Source organism: Cetorhinus maximus, chromosome 14 (assembly GCF_964194155.1).
Source record: "Cetorhinus maximus chromosome 14, sCetMax3.hap1.1, whole genome shotgun sequence".
Classification (NCBI taxonomy): Eukaryota; Metazoa; Chordata; class Chondrichthyes; order Lamniformes; family Cetorhinidae; genus Cetorhinus; species Cetorhinus maximus.
In genome coordinates this window covers 49,951,778-49,979,320 of record NC_135892.1, presented here as the reverse complement: position 1 = coordinate 49,979,320, position 27,543 = coordinate 49,951,778, and the positions used below count along the sequence as shown (strand labels likewise).

General features: G+C 40.4%; 1 protein-coding gene across 1 annotated transcript in view; it reads right to left on the bottom strand.

Annotated features, from left to right (window-relative positions):
- Positions 1 to 27,543, bottom strand: part of usp34 (ubiquitin specific peptidase 34) — a 273,481-nt gene that overhangs the window by 52,621 nt on the left and 193,317 nt on the right. The window contains exons 53-67 of the mRNA XM_078556887.1: positions 24,878 to 24,942; positions 24,690 to 24,765; positions 24,511 to 24,558; positions 23,542 to 23,607; positions 20,659 to 20,739; positions 20,364 to 20,449; positions 12,626 to 12,794; positions 12,444 to 12,518; positions 11,838 to 12,001; positions 11,308 to 11,356; positions 5,582 to 5,686; positions 5,411 to 5,455; positions 4,703 to 4,807; positions 3,564 to 3,711; positions 1,829 to 2,463 (exon numbers count right to left, since the gene is read on the bottom strand). Of these exons, the coding sequence (XP_078413013.1) occupies positions 1,829 to 2,463; positions 3,564 to 3,711; positions 4,703 to 4,807; positions 5,411 to 5,455; positions 5,582 to 5,686; positions 11,308 to 11,356; positions 11,838 to 12,001; positions 12,444 to 12,518; positions 12,626 to 12,794; positions 20,364 to 20,449; positions 20,659 to 20,739; positions 23,542 to 23,607; positions 24,511 to 24,558; positions 24,690 to 24,765; positions 24,878 to 24,942 (1,917 nt within the window). The remainder of the gene's footprint in view (positions 1 to 1,828; positions 2,464 to 3,563; positions 3,712 to 4,702; positions 4,808 to 5,410; positions 5,456 to 5,581; positions 5,687 to 11,307; positions 11,357 to 11,837; positions 12,002 to 12,443; positions 12,519 to 12,625; positions 12,795 to 20,363; positions 20,450 to 20,658; positions 20,740 to 23,541; positions 23,608 to 24,510; positions 24,559 to 24,689; positions 24,766 to 24,877; positions 24,943 to 27,543) is intronic.

Genomic DNA, 27,543 nt, shown 5'->3' with positions numbered 1-27,543 from the left:
ATATTGCTGTTCCTTCACTGTCACTGGGTCAAAATCCTGGAATTCTTTTCTGAACAGCATTGCGGGTGTACCTACACCACGTGGACTGCAGCAGTTGAAGAAAGGGGTTCACCACCAGCAATGAATGCTAGGCTTGCCAGCGATGCTCAGATCCCAAAAACGAATAAATATATAAATACTAGTTGTGGAAGAAAATTAAGTTTTACTCTTTACAACTTTGTTAAACCTGACCCTAGAGCATATGGTGTGCTGAAAATTGATGCCAGAAAGTGTCCCATTCCTCAATACTGGCATCTATCCTCTTGACAAGTGCAAAAATGTCACAATGTAATGCTGTTTTACCAACTGTGACGACCCATGTGCTGGAAAAAGCTTGTATTTTCTTTTGTGCAATGCCCCTTTAAGAACAAAGTGGACTGGGGAGTACTTTGAAAGAGGGTTAATTGGTTTTCTGATTATGACATCATTAGGTTCCAAAAAATGCTTATGTGACCTGCAGTTGCCATAGGATGAATAGCTAAGAGGCAAAGCATAAATAGAAAGCTTATTGCAGTGGGGTTGGATTTCAGCCTGTTTTTTGTTTGGCATTTCAGCAGGCTGCAAATTTGTGCTGGGAGAAAACAGCTGTATTCTCTCTGATTGGAACATTTTTCTGTTTGGCAGTGTTCAAACAGATCCTGGTATTGAAGCAGGTTTCTGAGAATAGAGTAGAGACTGTGTTACGGTGTTTGTTATACAGTTGGAAAGAACAGAACACTGAAGACAGGAAGAGCGAGGGACTGTGGATTGGACAATACCCATTGCTGCTATTGGAGTGGTGTCAGAGCCCACCAGATTGCTTAAAGGGGTATAAGAAGGGAGTCTCTGGGGATTCCATGCCATCAGGATTGTCGTGGCCTGAGTGAGACAAAATTGGTAGACGTGCACCTTGATGGTGTTGACCATGTCGGGGGACACTGGGTTGAATACGGCTACTGATGAATGCGACTTAAAGGCTGATACAATTGAGTGGGAAGTTAGAGACCCTACATAATGCAGACTGAGTTGGAAAGACTGATATTGCACGTGGTCCCACATTTATGAAAGTAATGTGAGTGCTTGTAACTATGTGAGGCACATCTTTGTTGTACTGACTATTTAAAGTGAAATTTACCTTCTTACTGGAAATATCCTTCACTTGTTAATTAAAGTTTGAGTTATGTTTTTGATTTTAGTTGGTTTGTTATAGTAAAAGTTTTAAAAAGGAAATTCTTGTCCAGCAGGTTTCTTTCCATTGATGTCTTGGGGATTGCCTTTCTTTTTAAGAAGTTATTGGTCTCTACGGGGATTGTAACAATGCATGTATAGATCATACCCATTTACTAGTGTCAAGTGCAGACAAAAGTCAAAGATGCCCATTGTAATGCACAAGTCGTTTTGGACCTTGGTTTAACAAACATGTTATTAATAGAGGACTGGGTGTTCAGCTTACTGTGCAATTATGCTGGAAAGCTATTTGTTTGTTTAGACCTTTTTTGCAAAAACATCTTAGTTTCATCTGTGCTACATTTGTAACATGTGAAACAGGTGGAAATATTTTTGCATAAAAGCAAAAGAACACAACAATCTATAGGTAGGTACCTGTCATCCAAAAGCAATTATGTACGCCTTCAAAATAGAATTTTATGTCATTAAGTGAAAAATTTGATGCTCTACACTTCTGGCTGTTTGAAATTACTTTCCACTAGATTAAGTTATGCAACACTAACAGCAGCTAAGTCTGTTTACTAAAATGTCTCACAGGAAGTACAGCCAGGCTGAGAACTAGTAAATTAATACCAACACTTACCCCTGGGTATTGGCTTGCATGAGGTGTTAGATTTTTGAAAGCCCACTGAATATTCTGATGAGAAGCCAATTGCCGTGTGAAAGCAGGGGACTGTTCACAACACAGGCGTAAAATCCCATAATATGCAGGCAGCATCCCTCGATTAAATAGAACAACGTCTTGGTCATCGTGATCGGCCAAGATGTAATTAAAAGCAATGTTTTTTGTCACTATGGGATTCTGTACAATGAAGCGCACATTTTCTGGGCAATCCACACACACATTGTACCAGAAGATAAGTAGTGCCTGTTTATTGTGGTTTGTTGCAATAGCAGGTTCAGACAGCTTAGGCTGGAAGAGGTTCCAGAGGTCCATGAAGTAACTAGAGAACATCAACTTCTCAGTCTTCGAGACTAAACAGTAGGTCATAAAGCTAAAATAAGGAACTAATTTTGTGGTGCCATGGACAGCAGCATCAACATACAGCTTGGCTCTTGAAAGTAGACCCAGGAGAATATTGTACACCTGATGAAGGACAACAGTAGTGTCTGGACTAAGAGGCAAATCACGTGTAGGATTATGCAAAGAACGTGTAGATCGGAACATCTGACGGAAAGAATTACTTGGAATGAGAGAAACCAAAAGGTAAGCTGCAGCTGTAGGGAATGAACAAAATTACAATCAATATAACGAATCATAATAATTAGCTACGCACTGACTGCAATACATTTATCACTTCTTGGCTCTTGAAAGGAAAAAACCCTTGCTTTTATATAGCACTTATCACGACCACAGGACAACCCAAAGCGCTTTACAGCCAACAAAGTACTTGTTGAAGTGCAGTCACTGTTGTAATATAGAAAACGTGTCAGCCAATTTGCGCACAGCAAGGTTCCACAAATATGAATTTGATATTGGCCAGATCAACTGCTTTTGCAATGTTGATTGACGGATAAATATTGCCAAGGATGCAAGGATAACTCCAATGACTCTTCTTCAAATAATGCCATGGGATCTTTTACATCCACCTGAATGGGCAGACAGGGCTTCGGTTTAATGTCTCGTCTGAAAAGATGGCATACCTCTGACAGTGCAGCATGGGAGCAGCAGCCTTGATTTTTGTGCTCAAGTACCAGGGTGGTACTCGAATACATAATCTTCTGACTCATAAGCAAGAGTGCTACAAACTGAGCCACAGCTCAGTTTGATCACTCAAATACAACATGCATAGTACCTAGTACAATAAATGATAAACAGACTATGTACGCAACCATTGTATTTCATGCTGTTGTTTTACCAAAGCCCAGAGAAAATGTGGTTAAGGATGGAGAGAACAAGGCAAATTTTCAAAAGTATTAGGGAAAATCAACAAAGTGGATTTATAGCTATTTTATATGGGATATGGGTAAGCGAATGGGATTATAAACTAAAAAAACAGAAGGTAAGCTCAACATATTCATTTTTATTTAGTAGTGAATGCAGACTTAATTCAGTCAAGAAGAATTAAATTCTAAATTGAATAAAAAGGGTTTGAGGTTGAAATAGAAATAAATGACAAATAGTCGAGTACATTTTGGAAATTGATCATGATTGATAGTGTAATTGATTTAATGTGACAACCCTATCACATTTAAATGATGTAGAAAACATATAAATGTAGTAACTCAACTCACTTGCACTCTAGAGCATTAAAACATGTACCCAGCACTACCATAATTTTCTGTAATGCTGGTCTCTCTAGCTAGAGGGAACTTACATGTTCTGACTCTAGGATAGTTGTGTGCCAGCAAAAAACGCTCCACCCAGTTCTCCATGTTTTGAAGTACCCAGCTATGAGCTAGCTTATTGCGAGGTGTCTGCATTGCCAGCCAATCTAAGCACTGAGAAGGATTGTATTCAATGACCTAATTAAATGGAACAGGATAGGTGTAAATTATTTTAATAGTATAAAATACAATTCAAAATCTCCCAATAGAAAGTACAATTGTCAGTATTCAAATAACCAAAGCATCTTTCATTTTGATTGATACACTGTAATTATGTATGCAACTGATTCCTAAATTGAAATAAATTGATAAATGTATAAATTATACTTCAATAAAGCTATTAATTCAACTAGTACTTATTAAAACATTTCCCGATAAAACAAACTCATTGTTCCAAATTTCATCTTTTGTGAAAATTAAACATTTAGGGCAGAATTTTTAGGTCGATCGGTGGGCGTGTGCCCAACCCGATCGGACGCAAAATTGCGTGAGAGGACGTCGGACAAGTGTCCCAACGTCATCCTACGCTCGCGTGATATTTCGATCGGCGGACACGCGCAAAAGTCGGAAATGCGCCGCCGACAATGAAGAGGCCAATTAAGGTAATTAAAGGTGCAATTGTCTCTGATTTTTTGTGGTCCTTCCAACCTTATGGTTGACGGAAGGGCAAATCGGCCAGGTGGACTTTGCATTTTTCATAAAACCAAGGGCGGGATGAAATTTCTGTTATTAAATGAAAGAAAAATAAAAATCAATGGACAGCACTTTTATCATGTATATGTTCAGATGACTGATTGTGATGCTAGGACATTTTTTTCCTGATTTTAAAAACTTTACTTAATGCTTTTCAGGTCTTTAGCTCCCTGAGGAGCTTTCTGCCAGTGCTCGCCTGCGTTGACGTCAGCGCCCGCCCTCTTCCTGCCCCCACCCCGGCAGTGCTGAGCTTCTCAGTGCGCGTTTCACGCTGGCTGGCCGTTAATTGGCCAGACAGCATGTAATTGTGGTCGAGGGCCGATTGCGGTCGGCGGTCCGTTCCTCCACCGATCGCGCCCGCCTGGCGACCTAAAAATTCTGCCCTTAAATTTACATTGCTGCAATAAATTTTACTAGGTGACATATTTATTCATACCTCCCAAATTCTCTGAAGAATACAAGAAGCAAATGGAGGCATTCCAGGTGGTCCACCAGCAAACTCCATCAACATAGACAGTAGTTTAAAGAAAGGCTGTGCAGCCTAGAAATAATATGAAGTGTACATTTTTATATACAAGTAAAACTTTTGACTTCAGATCATTTTGCTTCAATGCTTTAATGACCAGGGAGACTGGTACACTCTCAGCCTTCTGAAACACAGAGTAACTGAGTCATACAAATGTGGAAACTTCGATTCCTGGCTTATGCTGAGTTAGCTAATTTTAGCCAGACTGGTGGTGGGGTAACCTCAAACAACCTCTGAATTAAGGTGTGGAAAATTCGACAAGGTCCTTATTTATTATCCAGTGACTCCTATCGAAATTGCGCAAGTAAATGTCAGGTGAGATCAAGACCGAGTTTAGCTATGCTGTCGTGCCATGCTAGAACAGCTTGCTGATGCTCTCACATAAATAAAGTCCACTTGGGCAAGGCACCAAATGGTGAGTGACACCCACAGGTCCTATCCCAGCAAGAAGTCAACACCTTCAGGATAGGAATTGAAGAAAAAAGATAGGTGAGGAACATAAAAGTAAGATGCTACGTAGAAGTACTATATTTAGTACTAAAGCTCACAGGAAAAATCTGGAATAAGCTTTAGTATTTTCTCTCAAAGTTAACAAATACAACAATTTAATGGACATACCTCTGGAGTCAGCTTTGCTATTGATGTGAATAGCATGGAGACAATCTAAACACACAAAAGAGAGAATCTTATTTAAGAACATCTGCGATTTTCTCCCCCATTACCCCAATGAACATCAATGAAAATGAAAAGCACTGGTCTCGAATTATACCAACACAAAAAGCTACGTACATGTTCTGCAAGTCGATTATTGTAACGACAAAGGCTGAAGATCAAATTGCATGTCTGTCTGATGTTAATACCATCTCGGATATGTTGGAACAAAAATGGGAAACCCTGAAAAAGAAAATAAAACCAGACACACTAACCCTCAGAAATGTCAAAATATAGTACAGCATCCAAACACTACCAGCGACACAATTTTGAATCACTACCGATGAACAAAGCATGTATGACACATGTCCAAAAATGTACATCTTGAGACTGAAACAAACGGTAAAGACGATCCAATTCCAATGCAGAAATCAACACAATGCAAAAACATAAACTGCCTTCTGCAGTCTGTAAGAAATCCCCTTGTGTAATCTTGAAATGTGGCATCAAGTTCATATTTCAGCATACAGGGCACTCTAATATACTGTTTCACTTTTTTTTAAGCCCAAATGTATAACTGCCAAACTCTCATTTAGCAGGCTTACTAGACCGCCATCTTGGCTGGAGAGCCAGTGACACCCCGCCACAGTCATTTCTGGGAGCCCCATCAGGATTAAATCCTAATTAGGCAGTTTACTGGTTGCCATAGCAGTTAAAAACTCCTGTAGGGGGAGTTTCCAACATGAAATTCTCCTGCAGAACAAATGTCCCTCCTAGGAGAGCTGCTGGCCAATTAGATGCTGGAGGTGCAGTTGGCCCGAAGCTGAAGACCCGGGCCTCAGGTAAGTGCAGCGGTTCAACGGGCCAGTCATGATTCTTTCTATCGACAAGTCCTCAGGTGTGCCCTCTTGCGGCAACACATGGAAACTGGATCCCCTGCAGTCCCAGACTAAAGTTTAGAACAACTCAGGGGAGGTTTGCCCCCCTCCACCCACCCCCCCCCACCCCTCCCCATACATGCAGTGTGCAGACCCACTAATATGTGGGCAGGCCCTGGCACTCTTGAACCAAACTCCCAGCTATTAGCAAATAGCTCCACTGCCTTGTGGATACCTCAGGAGGGTTAAAGGCTAAGGGAGTAAACCCTGACAAAAAACTTGGAGTGGAGCCCAAAGGCAAGTTGATGTCTAAATGTCACCTGGCAACTCCTGCAACCAACCCAGTGCCAAAACATAGTGCTTTGCATTCCTTTGAAATCAATCAGGGAGGTCGAGAGGGGGACCCTGACGTTTGGGCAGCCTAGAGTTTTCACAAATTTTGTCCAGGCTTGTGCCCTGGAGAGAACCCTCCGGTTTCATTGCAGAGCTTAACACAGAGTTGACCGCCACGATGCAAACCAACGTCTTCTGAGACGGAAGGCTGCCAAACAAGTGACTGGGCAGCAATTTGGCAGATGGAGTACAATGTCGGAATGTGTGAAGTTGTCCACTTTGATGGAAAGAATAGAAAAACAGCATATTATTTAAACTGAAGGAGACTGCAGAATGCTGTGGCATAATGGGATCTGGTGTTCTCGTACATAAAAGTTAGCATGTAGGTACAGCAAGTAATTGTGAAGGCAAATTGAATATTGGCCTCTATTGCAAGGGGGATGGAGTATAAAAATAGGGAAGTCTTGTTACAACTATACAGGCCATTGGTGAGGCCACACCTGGAGTACAGTTTTGGTCTCCTTATTTAAGGAGGGGTGGTCCTGCATTGGAGGCAGTTCAGAGAAGGTTCACTAGGTTGATTCCTGGGATGAAGGGATTGTCATGAGGGAAGGTAGAGCAGTTTGGGCCTATACTCATTGGAGTTTAGAAGAATGAGGGATGATCTTATTGAAACATACAGGATTGAGGGGACTTGACAGGGTAGATAGAGAGGCTTCTACCCTCGTGGGGGAATCTGGAAATGGGGACAGTTTCAAAATGAGGGGCTTCCTGTTTTAGATGGAGAGGACGACAAATTTCTTCTCACAAAAGATAGTTAATCTTTGGGATTCTCTACCCGAGAGAACAGTAGAGATTGGGTCATTGAATATATTCAAGACTGTTAGATTTTTGATTACAAGGGAGTTAAAGGTAATGCTGGACAGGCAGGAATGTGGAGTTGAGGCTATGATCATATGAATTAGGAGCAGGAGTAAGCCACTCGGCCCCTCGAGCGTGTTCTGCCATTCAATGAGATCAAGGCTGATCTGAACGTAACCTCAACCCCACATTCCTGCCTGCCCCCAATAATCTTTCACCCCTTTGTTAATTAAGAATCTATCTAGCTCTGCCTTAAAATATTCAAAGGCTGCTTCCGCAGCCTTTTGAGGAAGAGAGTTCAAAAGACTCTCAACCCTCAGAGAAAACATTTCTCCTCATTGTTTTAAATGAGCAGCCCCTTATTTTTAAATAGCGACCCTTGGTTCTAGATTCTCCCACAAGAGGAAATATCCTCTCCACATCCACCCTGTCAAGACCCCTCAGGATCTTAAAGGTTTCAATTAAGTCGCCTCTTACTCTTCTAAATTCCAGTGGATACAAGCCTGACCTGTCCAGCCTTTCCTCATAGGACAACCTGCCCATTCCTGGTATTGGTCTAGTAAACCTTCTCTGAACTGCTTCTAATGCATTTACATCTTTCTTTAAATAAGGAGACCAGTACTGTACTCCAGATGTGGTCTCACCAATACCCTGTACAACTGAAGCATAGCCTCCCTACTTCTGTCATCAATTCCACTCACATATTCTATTAGCTTTCCTAATTACCTGCTTTAACTGCTAACCTTTTGTGATTCATGCACTAGGGTACCCAAATCCCTGAATCTCAGAGCTCTGCAATCTCTCACCATTTAGATAATAAGCTTCTTTTTTATTCTTCCTGCCAAAATGAACAATTTCACATTTGCCCACATTATGCTCCATTTGCCAGATCTTTGCCCACTCATTTAAGCTATCTATGTCACTTTGTAGCCTCATGTCCTCTTCATAATTTACTTTCCTACCTATCTTTGTGTCGTCAGCAAATTTAGCAACCATTCCTTTGGTCTCTTCAACCAAGCCATTTACCTAAATTGTAAAGAGTTGAAGCCCCAGTACTGATCCCTGTGGCACACCACTCATCACATCCTGCCAACCAGAAAAATACCCATTTATGTCAACTCTCTGCTTCCTGTGAGCTAGCCAATCTTGTATCCATGCCAATATGTTACCCCCTACACCATGAGCTTTTATTTTCTGCAATAACCTTTGATGTGGCACTTTATTAAATGCCTTCTGGGAATCTAAGTACAGTACATCCACCAATTCCCCTTTATCTACAGCACATGCGACTCCTTCAAAGAACTCCAATAAATTGGTCAAACATAATTTCTCTTTTACAAAACCATGTTGGCTCTATCTGATTGCCTTGAATTTTTCTAAGTGCCCTGCTTTAACGTCTTTAATAATAGCTTCTTACATTTTCCCTATGACAGATGTTAGGCTAACTGGCCTTTAGCTTCCTGTTTTCTATCTCCCTCCCTTTTTGAACAAAGGAGTTATATTTGCTATTTTCCAATCTAATGGAACCTTCCCCAAATCTAGGGAATTTTGGAAAATTAAAATCAGTGCATCAACTATCTCACCAGCCACTTCTTTCAAGGCCTTAAGGTGAAGTCCATCTGGACCTGGAGATTTGTCAGCCCGAAGCCCCAATTTACTCAATTCCACTTTCCTGGTGATTGTAATTTTCCCGAGTTCCTCCCTCCCCTCCATTTCTTGATTTAAAGCTACTTCTAGGATGTTACTTGTGTCCTCTATAGCGAAGGCCGAAGCAAAATACCTGTTTAATTCATCCGCCATCTCCCTACTTTTCATCATCAATTCCCCAGACGTACTCTCTATAGGACCAACGCTGACTTTGCTAACTCTTTTCTTATTTAAATATCTATAGAAACTCTTATCTATCTATATATTACTAGCTAGCTTTCTCTCATACTCTAATTTTTCCCTCCTTATTAATCTTTTTGTCATTCTTTGCTGTTCTTTATATTCTTTCCAATCTTCTGACCTGCCACCCAACTTTGCGCAATTATATGCTTTTTCTTTAGATTTGATAATATCTTTAACTTTTTAAATTAACCACGGGTGGTGGTTAATCCCTTGGGATTTTTCTTTCTCATTGGAATGAATATATTCTGTGTATTCTGAAATATCCCTTTAAATATCTGCCACTGAGCTTCTATTGACAAGTCCCTTAACCTCATTTGCCAGTTCACTTTATCTAGCTCTGCTTTCATGCTCTCATAATTGCCCTTATTTAAGTTTAAAATACCAGTCTAGGATGCACTCGTTTCTCCCTCAAAATAAATGTAAAATTCAATCATATTATGATCACTGTTACCTAGGGGTGCCTTCAGTATGAGGTTATCAATTAATCCTATCTCATTGCTCAATACCAGGTCTAGTATAGCCTCCTCTCTGGTTGGCTCCAGAATGTGCTGCTCCAAGAAACTATCCTGAAAACATTCTATGAACTCCTCATCTATGCTACCTTTGCCCATCTGATTTTTCCAATCTATATGTAGATTAAAATCTTCCATAATTAATGCTGTACCTTTCTGACAAGCTTCCCTTGTCTCTTCTTTTATACTCTGTCCTACTGTGCAGTTACAATTAGGGGGCCTGTACACTACTCGCACAATTGACATTTTGCCTTTCTCGTTCCTCATCTCAACCCAAACCACTCCTACATCCTGGCTTCCTGAACTTAGGTCATCCCTCTCTAATGTGCTATACCATCATTAATTAACAGAATCACCCTTCCATCTTTTCCTAACTTCCTGTCTTTCCTAAATGTCACATACCCTTCAATATTCAGGTCAATCTATGTCATCCTGTAGCCATGTCTCTGTAATGGCTATCAGATCGTACTTATTTATTTCTATTTGCGTTATCAGTTCATCTGTTTTGTTTTGTCAGATCAGCCATGATCTTTTTGAATGGCAGTGCAGGCTTCAGAAGCCGACTGGCGTACTGCTGCTCCCATTTCTTTGGTTCTTATAGGCTTGCCTGCAACAAACCATGACAATATGCTACACCCTTACATTGTCTGGTATACATCATTACTGGATTTTTCTGAAAGCTTTCAATTGCTTTGGAAATTACATGGAAATTCAGTGTTGCTATGTCCAAAGAAATTCATGCATATCATCAGAATGAAATGATCTGTCGTTACACTGATGGGCTGGGAAGAGGTCAGTTTAAAAAAACCGTGAAAAATTCTGGCATTCTGAATATAATAAACTTGAATAAAATGTATTTTTCTGAATACATTTTGCAACAGTCACAGTGAAGTATCGTTGTTTTGGATATTTGGAATTGATGAATTTTCACTTCTGTGCATAGAGGAAGGTGCATTTAAAAACATGAGGGAATACTTCAGTATGCATTAATGCATTGTGTACTAGAAGAGTTGTACTGTGATTGCACTGTATTTCTCAAAGGGTTTGTTAAACAATGGCCGCATCTTTAAAACATTTATTTAGATCAAAAAATGGGAATAATTCAGAGTACCACAAAACTTGAAGTAGAAGATTGACTTGCACAACCAGGTCTTGAGATGGATAAGTGTGATGCAATAGTTACAGGATTCCAATGTGCACAGACAACATATGCCCAACAATTTCATTCTGTTTTAAATAATAGAGGATTGACAATTTCCTGTTCGATTCTGTAACATATTTGAAGAACAGGTTTTTGCTGTAATCCTATGCTGTCACTGAAATCTTACACAAGGATTGCTAGAAGAAATAAAGAAATATATATCACCAGTTCTATGTCTATTGACGATACCTTGCCTCCTGTCAAGGCAGCCATGTCATTCTGCGACAATGTAAGATGCCTATTTAAAAAAGAAAGAATTAGAAACGGCAACTGCTAGTGTTGAGTGCTGGATATTAATACTGGATTTAAACACAAGAATAGTACACTTTGGTATTATAAATCTTCATTTCCTGATAAATCAAATACTACAACCTTTTATAAAGTGCAAATTAAAAGTCGGACCTATTACTTTACTGTCATATTCAAATGATTGCACTTGTAAACAGAAGCACCATTGAATTTACAGTTTGTAAATAAATGACATATTCATGGCAATTTAAAAAAACACAGCTAGTTAATTTATTTTTGATTTCTCCTGGAATCAAAACAATTTAACACAGATAGCTCATTTTTAAAAAAAATGGTTAAATATTTACAAATACAAAGAGCAATACTTTAACTTAATTCTGTAATATATAACAAATGCTTAACAATAAAAGCTGGTAGGAGAAAGGAGCAGGCAATTGCTCTTTCTGGATGAATCTATGTATATGCCTTACCTTTCGGAACGAGATTGTTCTACTAGGAGTGCAATCAAGGCAATCATTTTCTCCAGTGCTGCAGGACGGTATTTTTCTTCTGTTAAAGATAAAATATCTTCCTCCTCCTCTTCTTCCTCACCTTCTTCTTCAGATAATACCTCAACTTGTGGCTGGGGAAACTGCTAAAAATGTTAATAAACAAATAAAAATGTAAGTGATACAAAAGTTCAGAACTTTTTTCATTATGAATGAGAGTTGTCTCTTATTCAATCCTATAACTAATCATTTAAGTTATATATTTGTATCATTCCCTTAATGGAAACACTATGGTCAACAATACTGCATGTTAAAAATTGTGTCCTAATATTTCTTGTGTGTATTTTCCAAAAAGAGAGAATTTAGCATGAAATATAACTTCAGAAGTGACTGCAAAATTGAGTCCCATACACTAAAAGGAAACTCAACAATAAGGAACTAAAAAACCTAGCTTTGGTAAGTTAATTATAAGAAATTAAAATATATGACTACTAGACATTAGAATGAAACACTCGAACTTAGAAAAACTGTTGCATAATAGTACATTATGAGCCTCATGTTTGTTGTGAATGGTTGAAAAATTCTTACATTTTCTGGTCCCTTTGTTCCCATGTAAAAATGTACCATTGTCGATACAGCTTGCAATGACAAAAGAAACTGGCTCTGAAACAAACAACAGTTAGTAGAGTTATATGGAAAAATGGTGTAAAACATCTAATTACTCCTCCCTACAATGCTGTTTAAAGACTGTATGCATCCGTTTAATTTACCTCTTCCTCTCCCATTTTGGCAAACTCAAACAAGAACGCAAAATACTCGGTGAGATGTTTGCTGTGAGGTTTGACTCCGTGCTCCATAATAGACAACAGTGTCTTCACAAACCTAGTTACACATGAACGACTTCCAATATCTTCTACTGGACCATCCATGTCATCAGAGCTACAAAAGCACAGATTAAGATATGTTAACTGCATTGTCCAGATCAGTGAACAGTATTCAAATGCAATAAAATGCTAAATAAGTAATGACTTTACAGTTGCATTTAAATTTTTAAACTGAAGATTTAAACCATATATAATTATTAACCTGGAAATAAACACTCATAATTAATCATGGCGTGATCTTTCCCTTCCTAACAGTCATTAGGCGGATGCTTCCACTTATCCCAAATGCAATTAATACTCGTAAAATTATTGCCAAAAATTACACTCTCAACACAAGAAAATAATTTTCTAGCATAGGAACTACATTTCATAATAGGCTTATGTGCAAGAACACAAGATTAGAGACCTTCTACAAAAGTCAGCAATGCTTTCATGATATTCCATTACATCCTCAATATTATGTACAGCTGAAGATGAAAGATCAATTAACACTAGACAACCAATTAGTACTTTAGCAAATTCCTGTAACTTCACTTTTTATGAAAGGAGAAATTTCCAACTACATTTTAAAAAAAAACAAAACCATGCTAAAATGACAGAAGAAATCAACATTCCCATAGGGGAGCCATTTCTATTAGCCACAAATTCCACAACTAAAAATACTTCAGGAAGCAATAATGAGCAGCTGGACCTTACCTGAATAGATAAGGCTTAATAAAAAGGTTTGCACTGACCTTACAACAATGAACATATGCCATCACTGCTCAAAAAGAAATAAAATATAGCCCTGTCTGTATCAGAATCTGGTAGTGTTTTCATTCTTTTTTGAAACATGCCAACATACAATTAGAATATGCTTTCATTACTAATGGGGAGAATCACAAATGCAACACTGCTTTAATGTGTAGCTGCTATTATATGATGGTACTGAACCCAAGTCGCTTCCTTCAGTAACCGTGAAAGACACGCTGCTGCTGGATTTCATTCATTTTTTTCCCCCCAGGAAAATTGAACACCACAGCACAGCCAAGTAGCCATAATAATAAAGGTGCAAGCATAAAAGGTCGCTGGCAGCCTTCTGTCTCATGAAACAATGAGTCTGCGGCTTTGTGGTAAACTCTGTGCTAAACATCCCCTGGTGTGCTCAGGAGCCTCAATCAATGGGAGTCTCTGCTGCACCTGCTGCAGATTAAGGCAGCAGGCTGAGAAGGTGCAAGATTCACTAAGCTCTGTTTTCTCTGAGCCCTCTTCTCAGCCAGCTGGGCTTTCAATTTCTCCTCGCCTCTTCTAATGACCCCCTGAACAGCCAACCTCCAGAAGTCCTGGCCATCTCCCAGTTGTCCATGCCGCTGTCCATCACCTACATGTCTCACTTGCAGATGTCCTTGCAGCGGAGATACGGATGTCCAGCAGGTCCTGACCCAGTGGCCAGTTCACTGTACTTAAGGTCTTTGGGTATCAGGCTGGCATCCATCCGATGAACATGGCTGAGCCATCGCAGATGTTGTTGGCTTAGTAATAAGTTTATGCTGATGCTATCAGCATGCTCCAGGACCTCAGAGTTGGTGAGCTTGTGCTGCCAAGAGATGCCGAGGATATAAATGTTTACTTTCACTTTAACAATGATAGGCAAGCGCTAACTGGGTATTTTATTTAGAGGATATCTGCAACATGCTTCTTATTTGAAAAACATTTTGTGGCCACTTTGCCACAAAACTGATTCAGAAAGAATTACTTTTAATGCTGAATTTTTAAATGCAATGCATACATTCTCATGAATTTAAAACAAGACACCCTGACGAGGGGCAGTTTATACAGCAAAGTTGTTTTCCTCTGAAACTAAATAATAAATGATTCATTAGTTTGCCTGGAGCTGGGAACGTAAACTTTGCCCTTGTGGTGGAAGATCCATTGGTCTTATCCCATTTCATGGGCAGAGAAGAAACAGGCACCAAAACAGCAGCAGCAAAGGTGTTGAACTGGAAAATGTTGGTCCAAAGAGTCAGAATGCATAGAAATCAAGTCTGTTTAAATCAAGCAAAGTAAACCACTGAAATGGGATAATATAGCAGTTGCTTTGTTTAAACAGTGTTGTGAGAGTTAAGGTGTATCAACTGAACTAAGTAAATCTAATAATTATTGCTGTCTATGATCACCTTACTGTACAATAAAGCAACTTAATGATTCAGCCAAGTCTCACCTCATCCAGTGTTAATTGCTCTGCTGGGCTGTAACTGTACAAAAGACATGGGCATCTGGTTCAATATACAAAGGGGAATCCATTGTCACAACCTCCAGGTCACACTATTGTACAATGTTGGGCAATGTGGATCAACTCTGATAAAAGCAAAACACTTATGGGAGAGACTGATGCCACTGAATCACAGAAGGTATGTTTAGCCGATCCAATTGATAACATTAGCCAAAAGTGGGCAATGAGAATAAGTATTGCTCTCTCTAATCTAATAGAGACACAAGCAATGAATGAGAAAGATGCAATTCATAGAGAAATCTCTTGCTCCATGACACAGATCTATAATCCTATCAGAGGAACAGAATCTGAGCAATATTTTGACTGCAAAGCTCACAAATAGATTCATATGTGGGTATTCCACAAATAAACAAGTGTGCAGCTAACCGAAACCGGATGAAAGTAAATACCCAATGAAGATGGCATCAATGTCTCAGGTAGGATTTGAACTATGTAATGTTAATGCAGTAAGTGGCAGTTTTGGATTTTTATTTCAAAGATCATTTATCACTACAGCTGGAGTTAGTACTGACTCATATATAATGCCTGTTGGAGTGGACTGTTGGCTGATACTCAAGCTAATGTGCTATATCAGCGCCCTGCAGCATCCCAGCTGGTGTTGTCACTCTCAGTGATCAACATAACTCTCTAGGATTTTTTTTCTGCTTTCTAGACTTGGTGAGAACACCCATCAGTTGATCCAAAAATTTCAACCAGGTCATCTACGTTTTGGCTTCAATCATGACATTACAGAGTTGCTCTTGATGCTGAGTGCCAGTCAGTGATCAGCTCTATTAACATGTAACAACCAAGGCTAATAACTAGCTAGGTACCCAAAGGACTAATAAGATTAAAAGTACTCAGACATCTGGGTAAATTAGGGGATCATTTAATAGGAGATAGAATTTAATGTTCATAAACTGAAGCAATACACATGTGTTTGCTAAGTTGTGTATGAATAGTTATCCTGGAGCAATATAAAAAGGAGTTTAGATGTGGTTATTGATCAGAAAAAATAGTTAATCAAGCGGTTTCCTCTACTTTGGAGAGACCAAACGCAGACTGGGTGACTGCTTTGCGGAACACCTTCGGTCTGTCTGCAAGCATGACCCAGACCTCCCTGTCGCTTGCCATTTCAACACTCCACCCTGCTCTCATGCCCACATGTCCGTCCTTGGCCTGCTGCAATGTTCCAGTGAAGCTCAACGCAAACTGGAGGAACAGCACCTCATCTTCCGACTAGGCACTTTACAGCCTTCTGGACTGAATATTGAGTTCAACGATTTTAGATCATGAACTATCTCCTCCATCCCCACCCCCTTTCCGATCCCCCTTTTTCCCAATAATTTATATAGATTTTTCTTTTCCCACCTATTTCCATTATTTTTAAATGTATTTCCATCCATTGTTTTATCTCTAACTTTTAGCCTATTTCGATCCCTTCCCCCCACCTCACCCCCACTAGGGCTATCTGTACCTTGCTCGTCCTGCTTTCTACCCTTAATGTCACCTATTAGCACATTCCTTAGATAATATCACCACCTTCAACACCTCTTTGCCAAAAGATATCATAGACAAAAAGACAATCTCCACCTATCACTGGCCCTCTATCCAGCTCTACCTGTCCCACCCAGCTTTAAACCAGCTTATATTTCACCTCTTTTCTATTTTTCCTTAGTTCTGTTGAAGAGTCATACCGACTCGAAACATTAACTGTGTTCCTCTCCGCAGATGCTGTCAGACCTGCTGAGTTTTTCCAGGTATTTTTATTTTTGTTTTAGTTAATCAACATGATGTTCTCAACATCGTTAGCAACTTGAGGACGTAGGTTTTGACCAAGAGATTACATTAACTTGATTTAATTCACATGGAAAAGGCCATAATTTGATTGGGTGTGAAATTTTGATCATAAGACCATAAGACGTAGGAGCAGAAGTAGGCCATTCGGCCCATTGAGTCTGCTCCGCCATTCAATGAGATCCTGGCTGATCTGGTAATCCTCAACTCCACTTTCCTGCCTTCTCCCCAGAACCCTTGATTCCCTTACTGATTAAAAATCCGTCTATCTCCGCCTTGAATATACTTAACAGCCCAGCCTCTACAGCCCTCTGTGGTAAAGAATTCCACAGATTAACTACCCTCTGAGAGAAGAAATTCCTACCCATCTGTGTTTTAAATGGACAACCCCTCACTCTGAGATTCTGCCCTCTGGTCTTAGACTCTCCCTCAAGGGGAAACAACCTCTCAGCATCCACCCTGTCAAGCCCCCTAAGAATCTTATAGTTTCAATAAGGTCGCCTCTCATTCTTCTCAACTCCAATGAGTACAGGCTCAAACTACTCAACATCTCCTCATAAGAAAATCCCTCCATACCCGGAAAAAACCTAGTGAACCTTCTCTGGACTGCCTCCAATGCCAGTCTATCTTTCCTTAGATAAGGGGACCAAAACTGTTCACAGTATTCTAGGTGTGATCTAACTAGCGCCTTGTGTAGTTTTAGCAAGACTTCCTTATTTTTATACTCCATTCCCTTTGAAATAAAGGCCAACATTCCATTTGCCTTCCTTATTACCTGTTGAACTTCATGCATGAGGACTCCCAAATCCCTCTGTGCTGCAGTCTTTCTCCATTTAAATAATATTCAGCTCCTCTATTCTTCTTGCCAAAGTGCATAATCTCACATTTTCCCACATTATATTCCATCTGCCACTTTTTTGCCCACTCACTTAACCTGTTTATATCCCTTTGTAGGCTCTTTGTGTCATCCTCACCACTTGCCTTTCCACCTATTTTTGTATCATCCACAAATGTGGCGATAGTACATTCAATTCCTTCATCTAAATCATTAATATATATTGTAAACAATTGAGGCCCCAGCACTGATCCCTGTGGCACTCCAATAGTTACAGGTTGCCATCCTGAAAATGTCCCCCTTATCCCAACTCTCTGTTTTCTATTAGTTAGCCAATCTTCTATCCATGCTAATATACTACCCGCAACACCATGGGCTCTTATCTTATTAAGTAGCCTTACGTGCTGCACCTTATCGAAATCCAAATATATTACATCTGCTAATTCTCCTTTATCTATCCTGCTTGTTACCTCCTAAAAGAATTCTAATAAATTATCACAAGATCACTCTCCTTCCAAGAGGAGAGATTCATTACAGCAGTAACAGGGTAATCTGAGACCTGAAACTGCAAGCTATGAAATGAAATTCCACAGAAGGAACTTTTTTTCACCAGAGAAATGGAGATGTCGTGAGATTCAGGTTTATATAAAAACAAAGGTATGCAAATGGGAACAAATTATTTGTGCAAACTCAAAATACGGGCCTAGATACTTGTTTTTCAAATGTCAAGCGAGTCTAGAAATTTGAATTTTACCCCTGACACTGTATACACATGGATCCTCAAAGCAGGGAAAGCTGTGTAAAAGGAACCAGATGAAGATCTGATTCACAAGATCATTAACCAAGAAAGCCATTTGGTCATTCTTAATCCATTCACCCAGACAAATGCTACTGTCCCGCCCACTGCAGCATTCAACTATTTCTTAAATCTCCACCACTGACTGAAAATTTGCCCCACACATTCATAAATCTTGGTATGAGGCAAAAAGTAATCATATCAGTCCTAAATTCATCTTTTAATTGTTTAAACCTGTGGTTCCTTGTTCCACATTTACAATTTAAACCAATATTTCATCTTTTTTTCCATCTTTCCTGATCTCTCTATTACAACATCACCTCTCAGAAAACTTACAAGGTTAAAAAGCCCAAGCTTCTTAAGTCTTCCATCATATGTCAGGTCTTTGGCGGATCAGTCTCACAGATGTTCTCTGCCTCCAGCACATCAACATCTTATGTGCATTTCAACCATCAGTATTCAAGGTGCCGTCTGACCAAAGCACTATGAATTTTATGTAATAATTTGACTATCTCAGCTATACAGTTCTACGCTATAGGCTTTGTTGATTATTGCTCTGCATACATGTAGAGAGAATTTTAGCCCCAAAGGATAGGTGGGAAGCAAAAAAAATATTAAGTCTCAAACCTGACCCCAATGGAGGAGTGTAACCAATCTGCTTTCTGGAGAAGGGTTGGTCAGTAAAAGCTTAAGGAGGCGGTGTTCCTTCACCTCCATAGAATTTATTTTAAATCCATGGAGGCGGTTTCCAGGGGGTCTGAAAACCATATAGGCACAATGTGTCAAATGGACACCGTCTGCACTGTAAATTTCAAATAGCCTCTTGTGTGGAACTTTATCAAAGGCCTTTTGTAAGTCATGGTAGACCATGCAGAGCTTTGCAGTACACTTAGGTTGCAACATCTAAGAAGTCAAGGAGATTGATCAGACAGGGTGGTCTTCTCCTGAATACATGTTGACTGCTATTTACCAGATTATCAAGTTTACTTTTGAAAATTAAGAAAAATGTTGAACCTTCTATAATTATAATACAAATAATCAAATTTGACACGTAACACTATCAGTCTTGCTGGACCAATACTGTAATTATGCGTGGATTTTAATTGGACAGGCTCGAACTACAGAACATTAAATTCATATTTTATGTACTTATGTACACACCAGGAAGCTTGAATAAAGAATGAGGGAGGGAGTAGGAATCAGAAGTTAGGGCATGCATTTTCTGGCAGGAGCCCAATGTTGTGACTTTGGTCTTATCAATTCGTTATGCTCAAGAAAATCTTGGCTATTTAAACGATGTGAAACAAATAGTTAGGCAGCACATTAGTAGAAAGCTAGACTAAAAACAAAAATTGCTGGAAATGTTGGAGAGAAACAAAGTTAACGTTTCAGGTTGATGACTTTTCATCAGAATGGGGCATTTCCAGCCTTTTTTGTTTTTATTTGAGATTTTCAGCATCTGCAGTATTTTGCTTTTGTATCAGTGGAGAGCTAGAGTTGGCTATCATTAGTGTGTATATGCAAGGAGGAGCAGGAGATGGGTTTGAGAGGACAGGATGTGAACTGGAGAGGAATGAGGTAGAGAAAGGTTGGGGTTGCACAAGAGAAGGATGGAGTTGGGAAGTGGCAATGGCTAAAAAGAGTGGGCAAGTAGTTTGAGAAGAACTGAGCATTTTTCATACATGGCATTGGAGGTGAGGATGGTGAGGAGGTGGGGGTGGAGTGAGGAGGTGGGGGTGGAGTGAGGAGGTGGGGGTGGAGTAGGAGGCGATAGTCAGAGCAGTTGAGTCATTCAAGGAGTTTGAGATTATGCTCATCCTCCAGAATACTGGAACAAAATAAGGATTTGGCTGTGGAGAGGGAGAATTGGTATTACTTCAGATGGAAATCAAAGCCTATTCTTTACAAAATACATTCAGAAATATAGAAGTGATTTTGTCATTACCCATCTTCCATTCCTGGTTGCAGGTAGAGGTGTGCGTGCACTGGTCGGAGCCTCTGAATCACATGAATGCATAAACGCTGGAACATCTGCAGAGCCCAAAGTAAGGTGTAAAGGGAAAGGATTTTATAATCACATCTTAAATTTTATCAATACAATTTTATTACTGAAAGTATTAACTACAAAGATATCACAAATTAGAATGGCCATGGAAAATAGTCTCTGTGAAATATGCTTTAATGATGAAAAATACTGTCATTAATTGCAATTACTCCAACTGAACTAAAGCACTTCATACCTGTCTCACAATCTGATTTGGACACTTAATGAGGATTTGCATTGGCCACCAATCATCATCTGCCATTCGGTCCAAAAACCACTGTATAGACAAAAGACTAAATTAGCATTTTGAAATTATACCAAAATAATCCGGAGCGTTTGAACAAAAGCTCCATGTTACAATTCTCACTATTTCACACTCAACACTGGAATTAATATATACATGCAACTATATCATTATATCAATAAGTTTCCACTATCAGGCATATAGTGTTGCTGATTATTCAACTCAAAAATCCATACACAAAGCAACTAGTTATCTGTATTCTGGATGTGTCAGGAAAGAGGTGTAGTTGTTTAAGGTACAGGTTTTTTTTGTCAGCAGCTTGCATTTCAGCAGATTTTAGAGGGCATGTCAGCAACAAATTAGGTTGCATTATTGTCAAAGTGATACCCAATAACAAGGTATTTTCAGTTCCACAATAAAACCAAGGTGTAGGAACAAACACGTTAAAAATCTAACAAAAAAAATTAAATAATTCAGAAAAGGAAATTTCTTTACCATGGTAACACAGAGGCTCCAAGTCAGGAATAATGTGGTCATGGAATATGATGCTTTGTCTCTGGATAGCAGCACTCCCACAACAGTTCTCTGCCCACTACCCATGACTGTCCAGGAGCCAGAAGGCAGGCTGAGCCAGGCTGTCCCTGCACCTGTGGAGAGTTCACAGTCTATAGCAGGTCCATTTGGGATCTGTGCTCGAGAAGTCTGAGGGCCAAATCATTCCCATCACCATATTCCAGAAACACAGTTTAGTCCCTCTATAAATCTCCCGTAAGTGGACATTCACTTAGGAGCAATGATATGTAGCCATGGGAAAAGTGGATAAGAGGGTAGTATGATAGTGATAAGTCATTCTTTATTGTAGATGAAAAGGAAACAAGTGTGGTTGTGTACACTAAAAATTTGGAGATCGGAGGATGAAGCAGATTTGACTGCAAGGGTTCTCTCTTTATGGATTGTAGAATGGAGCAATTGTATGGAAAGACTGAAGGAGGATTCCTGCTGCCCTTTATTAGTGAAGCAGTTGAAAGTGGCCCTGAAGAGGGCCAGATAAATATGTTTAGCAGCCACAAGAGGGGCTTATTACTGCTGCTCCTCTTCTACTTGCAAAAAAGACTCATATTTATAAAGAATCCTTCATGATCACAGGACGTCCCAAAACACCTTAGAGCGCTTGAAGTTTAACCACTGTTGTAATGTTAAGAAAAAAAAAGAATCACCTCACCAGACAAGGTGTCAATCACTTGAGCAAAAGAGACAGTCTGCAGCAATTTGAGATTGAAAATCTCTTATTTATAAGGCCAAAAATAAAGACCTTTTTGAAAAAGAGTGGTCTGTCGTTTCGAGACGTAAATAATGGCTCATAAAAATACACAACCAGTTTTTGGGGGAGCAGCTTGTCCTTGAACTGCACCTAGTGCTAGAGCAGGCAATCTGACTTCATAGGTTTCTGATATTCATTTCCATGTAAATTACCTCAGTGCACCCTTTTTAGGCACAGCAAATGCAACAACTGAAAAGCCACAAGGAAATTCAGATCAGTTCTATTCATTCGTAAATGGGGAAAAGGATTAGCATTTGTTTATCCTGTACATACTGGTCATTTTCTACTCTGTAGCTCTACTTGATTATTATTGGAAATCAGAACTATTTTATGAGGGTGTGCTCTAAGGATATTAAATAGAATCCTTGATAAGGTACATGATTTGTGTAAGAGGCTTGGTTGGTGAATGGCCCTTTCTCATTCCATGCTTTAATTTCTTCTGATATAAAACAGTATCATATGGAACAGAGGTGAAGAAAGAAGAGCATTCCTAAGAATTATTAAACAGGAAAATGTTACTTCATATTTTAAATTGCATAAAATTTTTAATTTAACATTTTATAGTTCACTTGTGCATGACCACACATCATTAGAGTGACTCACTGGTCTATTTTATGGACAAGTTTAGTTCTTCAGGTAACCTATGTAATTTTCAAACTATTTATGCTATATGAACTTTACCCATGTGTGAATAAACAACATACTCACTTAATGGTCCTGTTAAAACATTGTTTAAGTGACTTGAGAGTTTGTGGAGCTTGTTGGTCAATAAATAATAACTTTGCATAAAAAACTATTCATTAATTGCTTTTTATATGTGTCTAGTTAATGTAGCTGCTTTGATTAGCTCAAGTAAATCAACAAACATAATTAACATAATAGACTGTGGTCACTTGAACAATCACATTTTCGTTGTAGAAACACAATACTTAAGATGCATTGCCTTTAGGATCTATGAAGCTACAGACACCTACTGGGTGCACAACATTTAATGATTTAGTACTACTTGGTATATGTGCTGCATGACATGTGTTTGTCAGCTGCTGTGTGGATTTGAAGAGAAAAAAAAAAAGACTCAGTTCTCAGCTGGAGACAATAAAAGATATTTTTTGAAGACGAAGATGAATGCTGGAGAGATTTTCCTACAACATAAAAGTAAATAGGTTTTAAACCTACTAAATGATTTAAATTGATCTACAAGGAACTGGATATATAGGAACAATCCTAAAATGAGTAAAAGAAAGGTGGAGTTATGTACAAGCAGAGTCAACTAGACACACATCCATGTTTTAAAGGGACAGAATCCTGAAATTGTTGCACCCTGCCTTTTGTGGCTTGGGGTTATTCTGAGGTTTCTGGAATATAACAAATGAAGAATAGGCAGTGAAGCTCCAGCAACATCACAGCTGACAGTTTAAATATCTAGTTAGAAACTCTTTTCCTTTAGCACTTTAAAAGCAGTCATTTAAAACAGAGTTAAAGAATGTTACCAATGGATCTGATAGGTTCCTCACCTCACAAGCTGCCTGGCTGTTATTAAATTGTTTTGTCAAAAGCTCAATCCATTGCAACATGGTGGGCTATGAAAAAAAAGAATTGTAATACCAGGTTATGGCATGCCGTCCATAATCTAAAATTTATAAACTTGATGCTTTATGAGGGAAGGAAAAAGATCGATCAAAAGGTTAATTAGTTGATCCATAAATTCTAAATTCCCCGTCCCCTCAAAATATGATGTGGTTAGTAAATGCATGAACAGACATTTCAATGGTCAAGATCACAATACTAGATTCTGAGAAGTGACAGAAACCAACAGAAAAATGTATTTCCTCCTGTATCAATACATCCAACCGTTTCATGCCAAACACTCCTCTGTTGATGGAAGCAACTCACAATGCAATGTGGCTCCAGCGGCATATATAATCGCCTCTAAATATGAATCTGAACTGGGGATTTTGGCAACCAATCCCGATAATATCCTTATCTAACATTCCGACTTATTCACATGCCAAAGTTGCAACAAAGTAACACTCTGAGCATGAAGCATGGTTACTTCCACCAGTCCCCCACCCCACACCCTGCATCTGCTCACTCACACGGGTTCCCTAGCCAATGTTGGTTAATTAGCCACATACCAGAAATTAACCATGACCCTCATACCTATCAGGCTACCAGGGGCCATATCTACATTTTTGACATTGTGCGATTTCATAAAGCAATATACTGTTCTATTGAATTAACAAATTCATATGTTACAATTAAAAACAAGATAAATACTCCATTCCGACGAAGAGTCATATTGGTCTTGAAATGTTAACTCTGTTTCTCTCTCCACAGATGCTGCCAGATCTGATGAGCTTTTCCAGCACTTTTTATTTCAGGTTTCCAGCAGCTGCAGTAGTTATTATACTTGCACCTTTCTTATTCATATTTTATTCATGTACATTATTTGCAGTATGATATATTTAATAACTTGCACTTGCCTTTTCTTTGGAATGGATAAATGTTTCCAGGACAAAAGAGGTGCTTAGCTACAATCAAAGAAACATTCAATGTTAACAATCATATATATGACTCGACAATCCTTTATTTTAAAAATGAAAAGGACATATCTGTTTCTGAAGTTTTATCTGCAAAAGTCAACTATGAAACAAACACTCACCTTAGCAGTCATAAGCGATACTGCTTTTGGGTCTGGTAATGTGCTAGGGATACTACTGCATAACTGCCACATAAAACTGGAAAAACAGAATTTATTTTTTCATTATTTTTTTTCCCCCAATGTGACTCTCCAATAGTCTAGACAAGTTACATTGATGCAAGGTCAGATTTCAATCCAACAGCACTTACCCAAAGTAGGTATGCTCAAAGATGTTCTTGTCCTGCAGAAACTGCATGTTGTCATGCCAGATCCACTACAATATAAAAAAGTCACTGAGAAAAATCCTCAAGGTGAAGCAGCAATGAAGATTTTTATGCACTAAAATTGAGATTTGTTCAAGAACAAATGTTCACTGCATTTTCCTTAATATTCTTTTAAAAAGGAACATTCATTTCGCATATATTCAACACCATTTTATACTTATCATTACAGTTTGTGTGCAGCATGTTGGACGCCTCAACAAAATAGCAGAAAGGGGAAAAAAGACTTGCATTTATATAGTGCTTTTCATAACTACCAGATGTCTCAAAGCACTTTTCAGCCAATGAAATACTTTAGAACTGCAGTCACTGCTGTAATGTAGAAAACATGCAACCAATTGGCACATAGCAAACTCTACAAACAGCAATGTGATAACGACCACATAATCTGTTTTTTTGTGATATTGATTAAGGCTTTTTTGGCCATATTGGCCAGGATGTACCAGATTTATGCAAGGGGCTACTCCTGCAAAAACAGCCTTTTTCTCTCCCATATTTGCTGCTGATGCAAACACGGGACAGTAACAGGTTGTGATTGGAACAGCAGCGAAAATAAGTAGCTGCGAATATTTGGAGATAGAGACTTTGTGGGGCGTACTGGGCCAGGCATTTGCCTCCTGCCCCGGGCTCCATCCCACATTGCCCCAGCTCCCACTGCTTTCCAAAGGCTCTTAGAGTAGACAAACGTTCGGTCGCCCCCCAGGCCACTCTCCAGATCTCTCTTCCCCTCTCATTGCACCCCAATACCTGTGGAGTGAGAGTAAGTGAGAGTGAGTGACAGAGAGTGTGAGGGTGCTGGGAGGTAGGGCGGGCCCCAGGGGGCAGGGTGGGTGAGGGTAAGTGAGCGAAGGTGGGTGGGCTGAGAGCAAAGTGGAGGGAGTGGGCGGGCGAGGATGGGAAGGTGGGCGGGAGGGCGAATGAGGGAGGGCCGGCGGGCAGACGAGGGTGGGTGGGAGGGAGGGATGGTTGGAAGGATGTCGGGTGAGGGTGGGTGGTTGGTTGGGAGGGAGGGTGGGCAGTCGGGCGAGGGCAAGTGGTTGGGAGGGAGGGGGAGGGGGAGGGTGGGCCGTCGGGCAAGTGGTTGGGAGGGAGAGCGGGTGTTTGGAAGGGAGGCAGGGCTGTCTGGCGACGACGTGTGGTAGGGAGAGGGGGCCGTCGGGCGAGGGCGGGTAGTTGGGTGGGCCGTCGGGCAATGGCGGGCATTAGAAGGGAGGGGGGAGGGTGGGCCGTTGGGCGAGGTCAGGCGGTTGGGGAGGAGGGAGGGTGGGCTGTTGGGCGAGGGCAGGCGGTTGGGGCGGGGGGAGGGTGGGCCGTTGGGTGAGGGTGGGAGGGAGGGAGACAGGGCCATCGGGCGAGGGCGTGAGGTTGGGAGGGAGGGCCGTCGGTCAAGTGCAGGTGGCTGGGAGGGAGGGCCGTCGGGTGAGGGGGGAGGGTGTGGGGGAGGGAGGGTGGTTGGTCGAGCGAAGGTGGGTGGGCGAGCGAAGGCAGGTGGAGAGGGAGGGCTGTCGTGCAAGGGTGGGTGTTTGGGAGGGCGGCTAGGCGAGCAAGGGTGGCGGCCAGGTAAGCGAGGGTGGTTGGGTGGGTGGGAGGGTGGCCGGGCGAGCGAGCGAGAGTGGGTGGGTGGGCGGCCGGGCGGGCGAGCGAGGGCGGGTGGGTGGACGGGCGAGTGAGTGAATGAGAGCGGGTGGTGGGTGGGCAAGCGAGGGAGGGCGGAAAACGAGGGTGGGTGGGAGTGAGGGAGGGTGGTCGAGCGAGTGAGCGAAGGTGTGTGTGAGAGGGAGGGGTGCATGTGTGTGTGAGGGGTGAGAGGGAGGCGAGAGTGTGTGTTTGGCTCACTCCCAGTCTCGGGGTTCGCATTGACCCTCACTCCCACACACCATTACGCACTTCACCCACTCTCATTGGGTGAGGGTGAGTGAGCGAGCACCTGAGACTGGGAGTGAGCTGGACACACAGATGCACATGCATACACCCTTTCACTCTCTATTGGTCATCTTTATGTATTACTCTTTTTTAAAAAAAATTATCAATTTATTGTTTTGACATTTTTTGCTCAGCAAATTTTCTTATCATACAACAGCTTTTTAAAAAAAATTCATGTTTAATGTTCTGCCAAACTTTATCTTTCCAAAATTTGCTCATCGGCCCCTTGAGCGAGAAAGAAGTTGAAATGTTGCCCCCCACGCGAAAAGGTTGGACAAGCCTGTTTTACATCCACCTGAGCAGGCAGATGGAGTCTCGATTTAACGTCTCATCCAAAAGAATTCAGCACTGCAGTGATCCCTCAGGGCTGCACTGGAGGATCAGCCTTGAATTTTGTGAACAAGCTCTGAAGTATGACTTGAACCCGGTATAATAAAGATAATTTTCATTAATGATCTAGAAAAGTGCTTAAATGCAACCACTAACATCAGGTTTAATACTAATCTATATGCACATTTTTTCTAATTCAGCATAAATCAATAGGCTATAGACTGATTTATATTACCTTAGGTGAGAGTTGACCTCACGTATGATAAATGACTTTTAACCCAAGGTTGAGAAATGCCAGGCAGATTTATATAACGCAGAAGCCCAATTAAGCACAACAAATC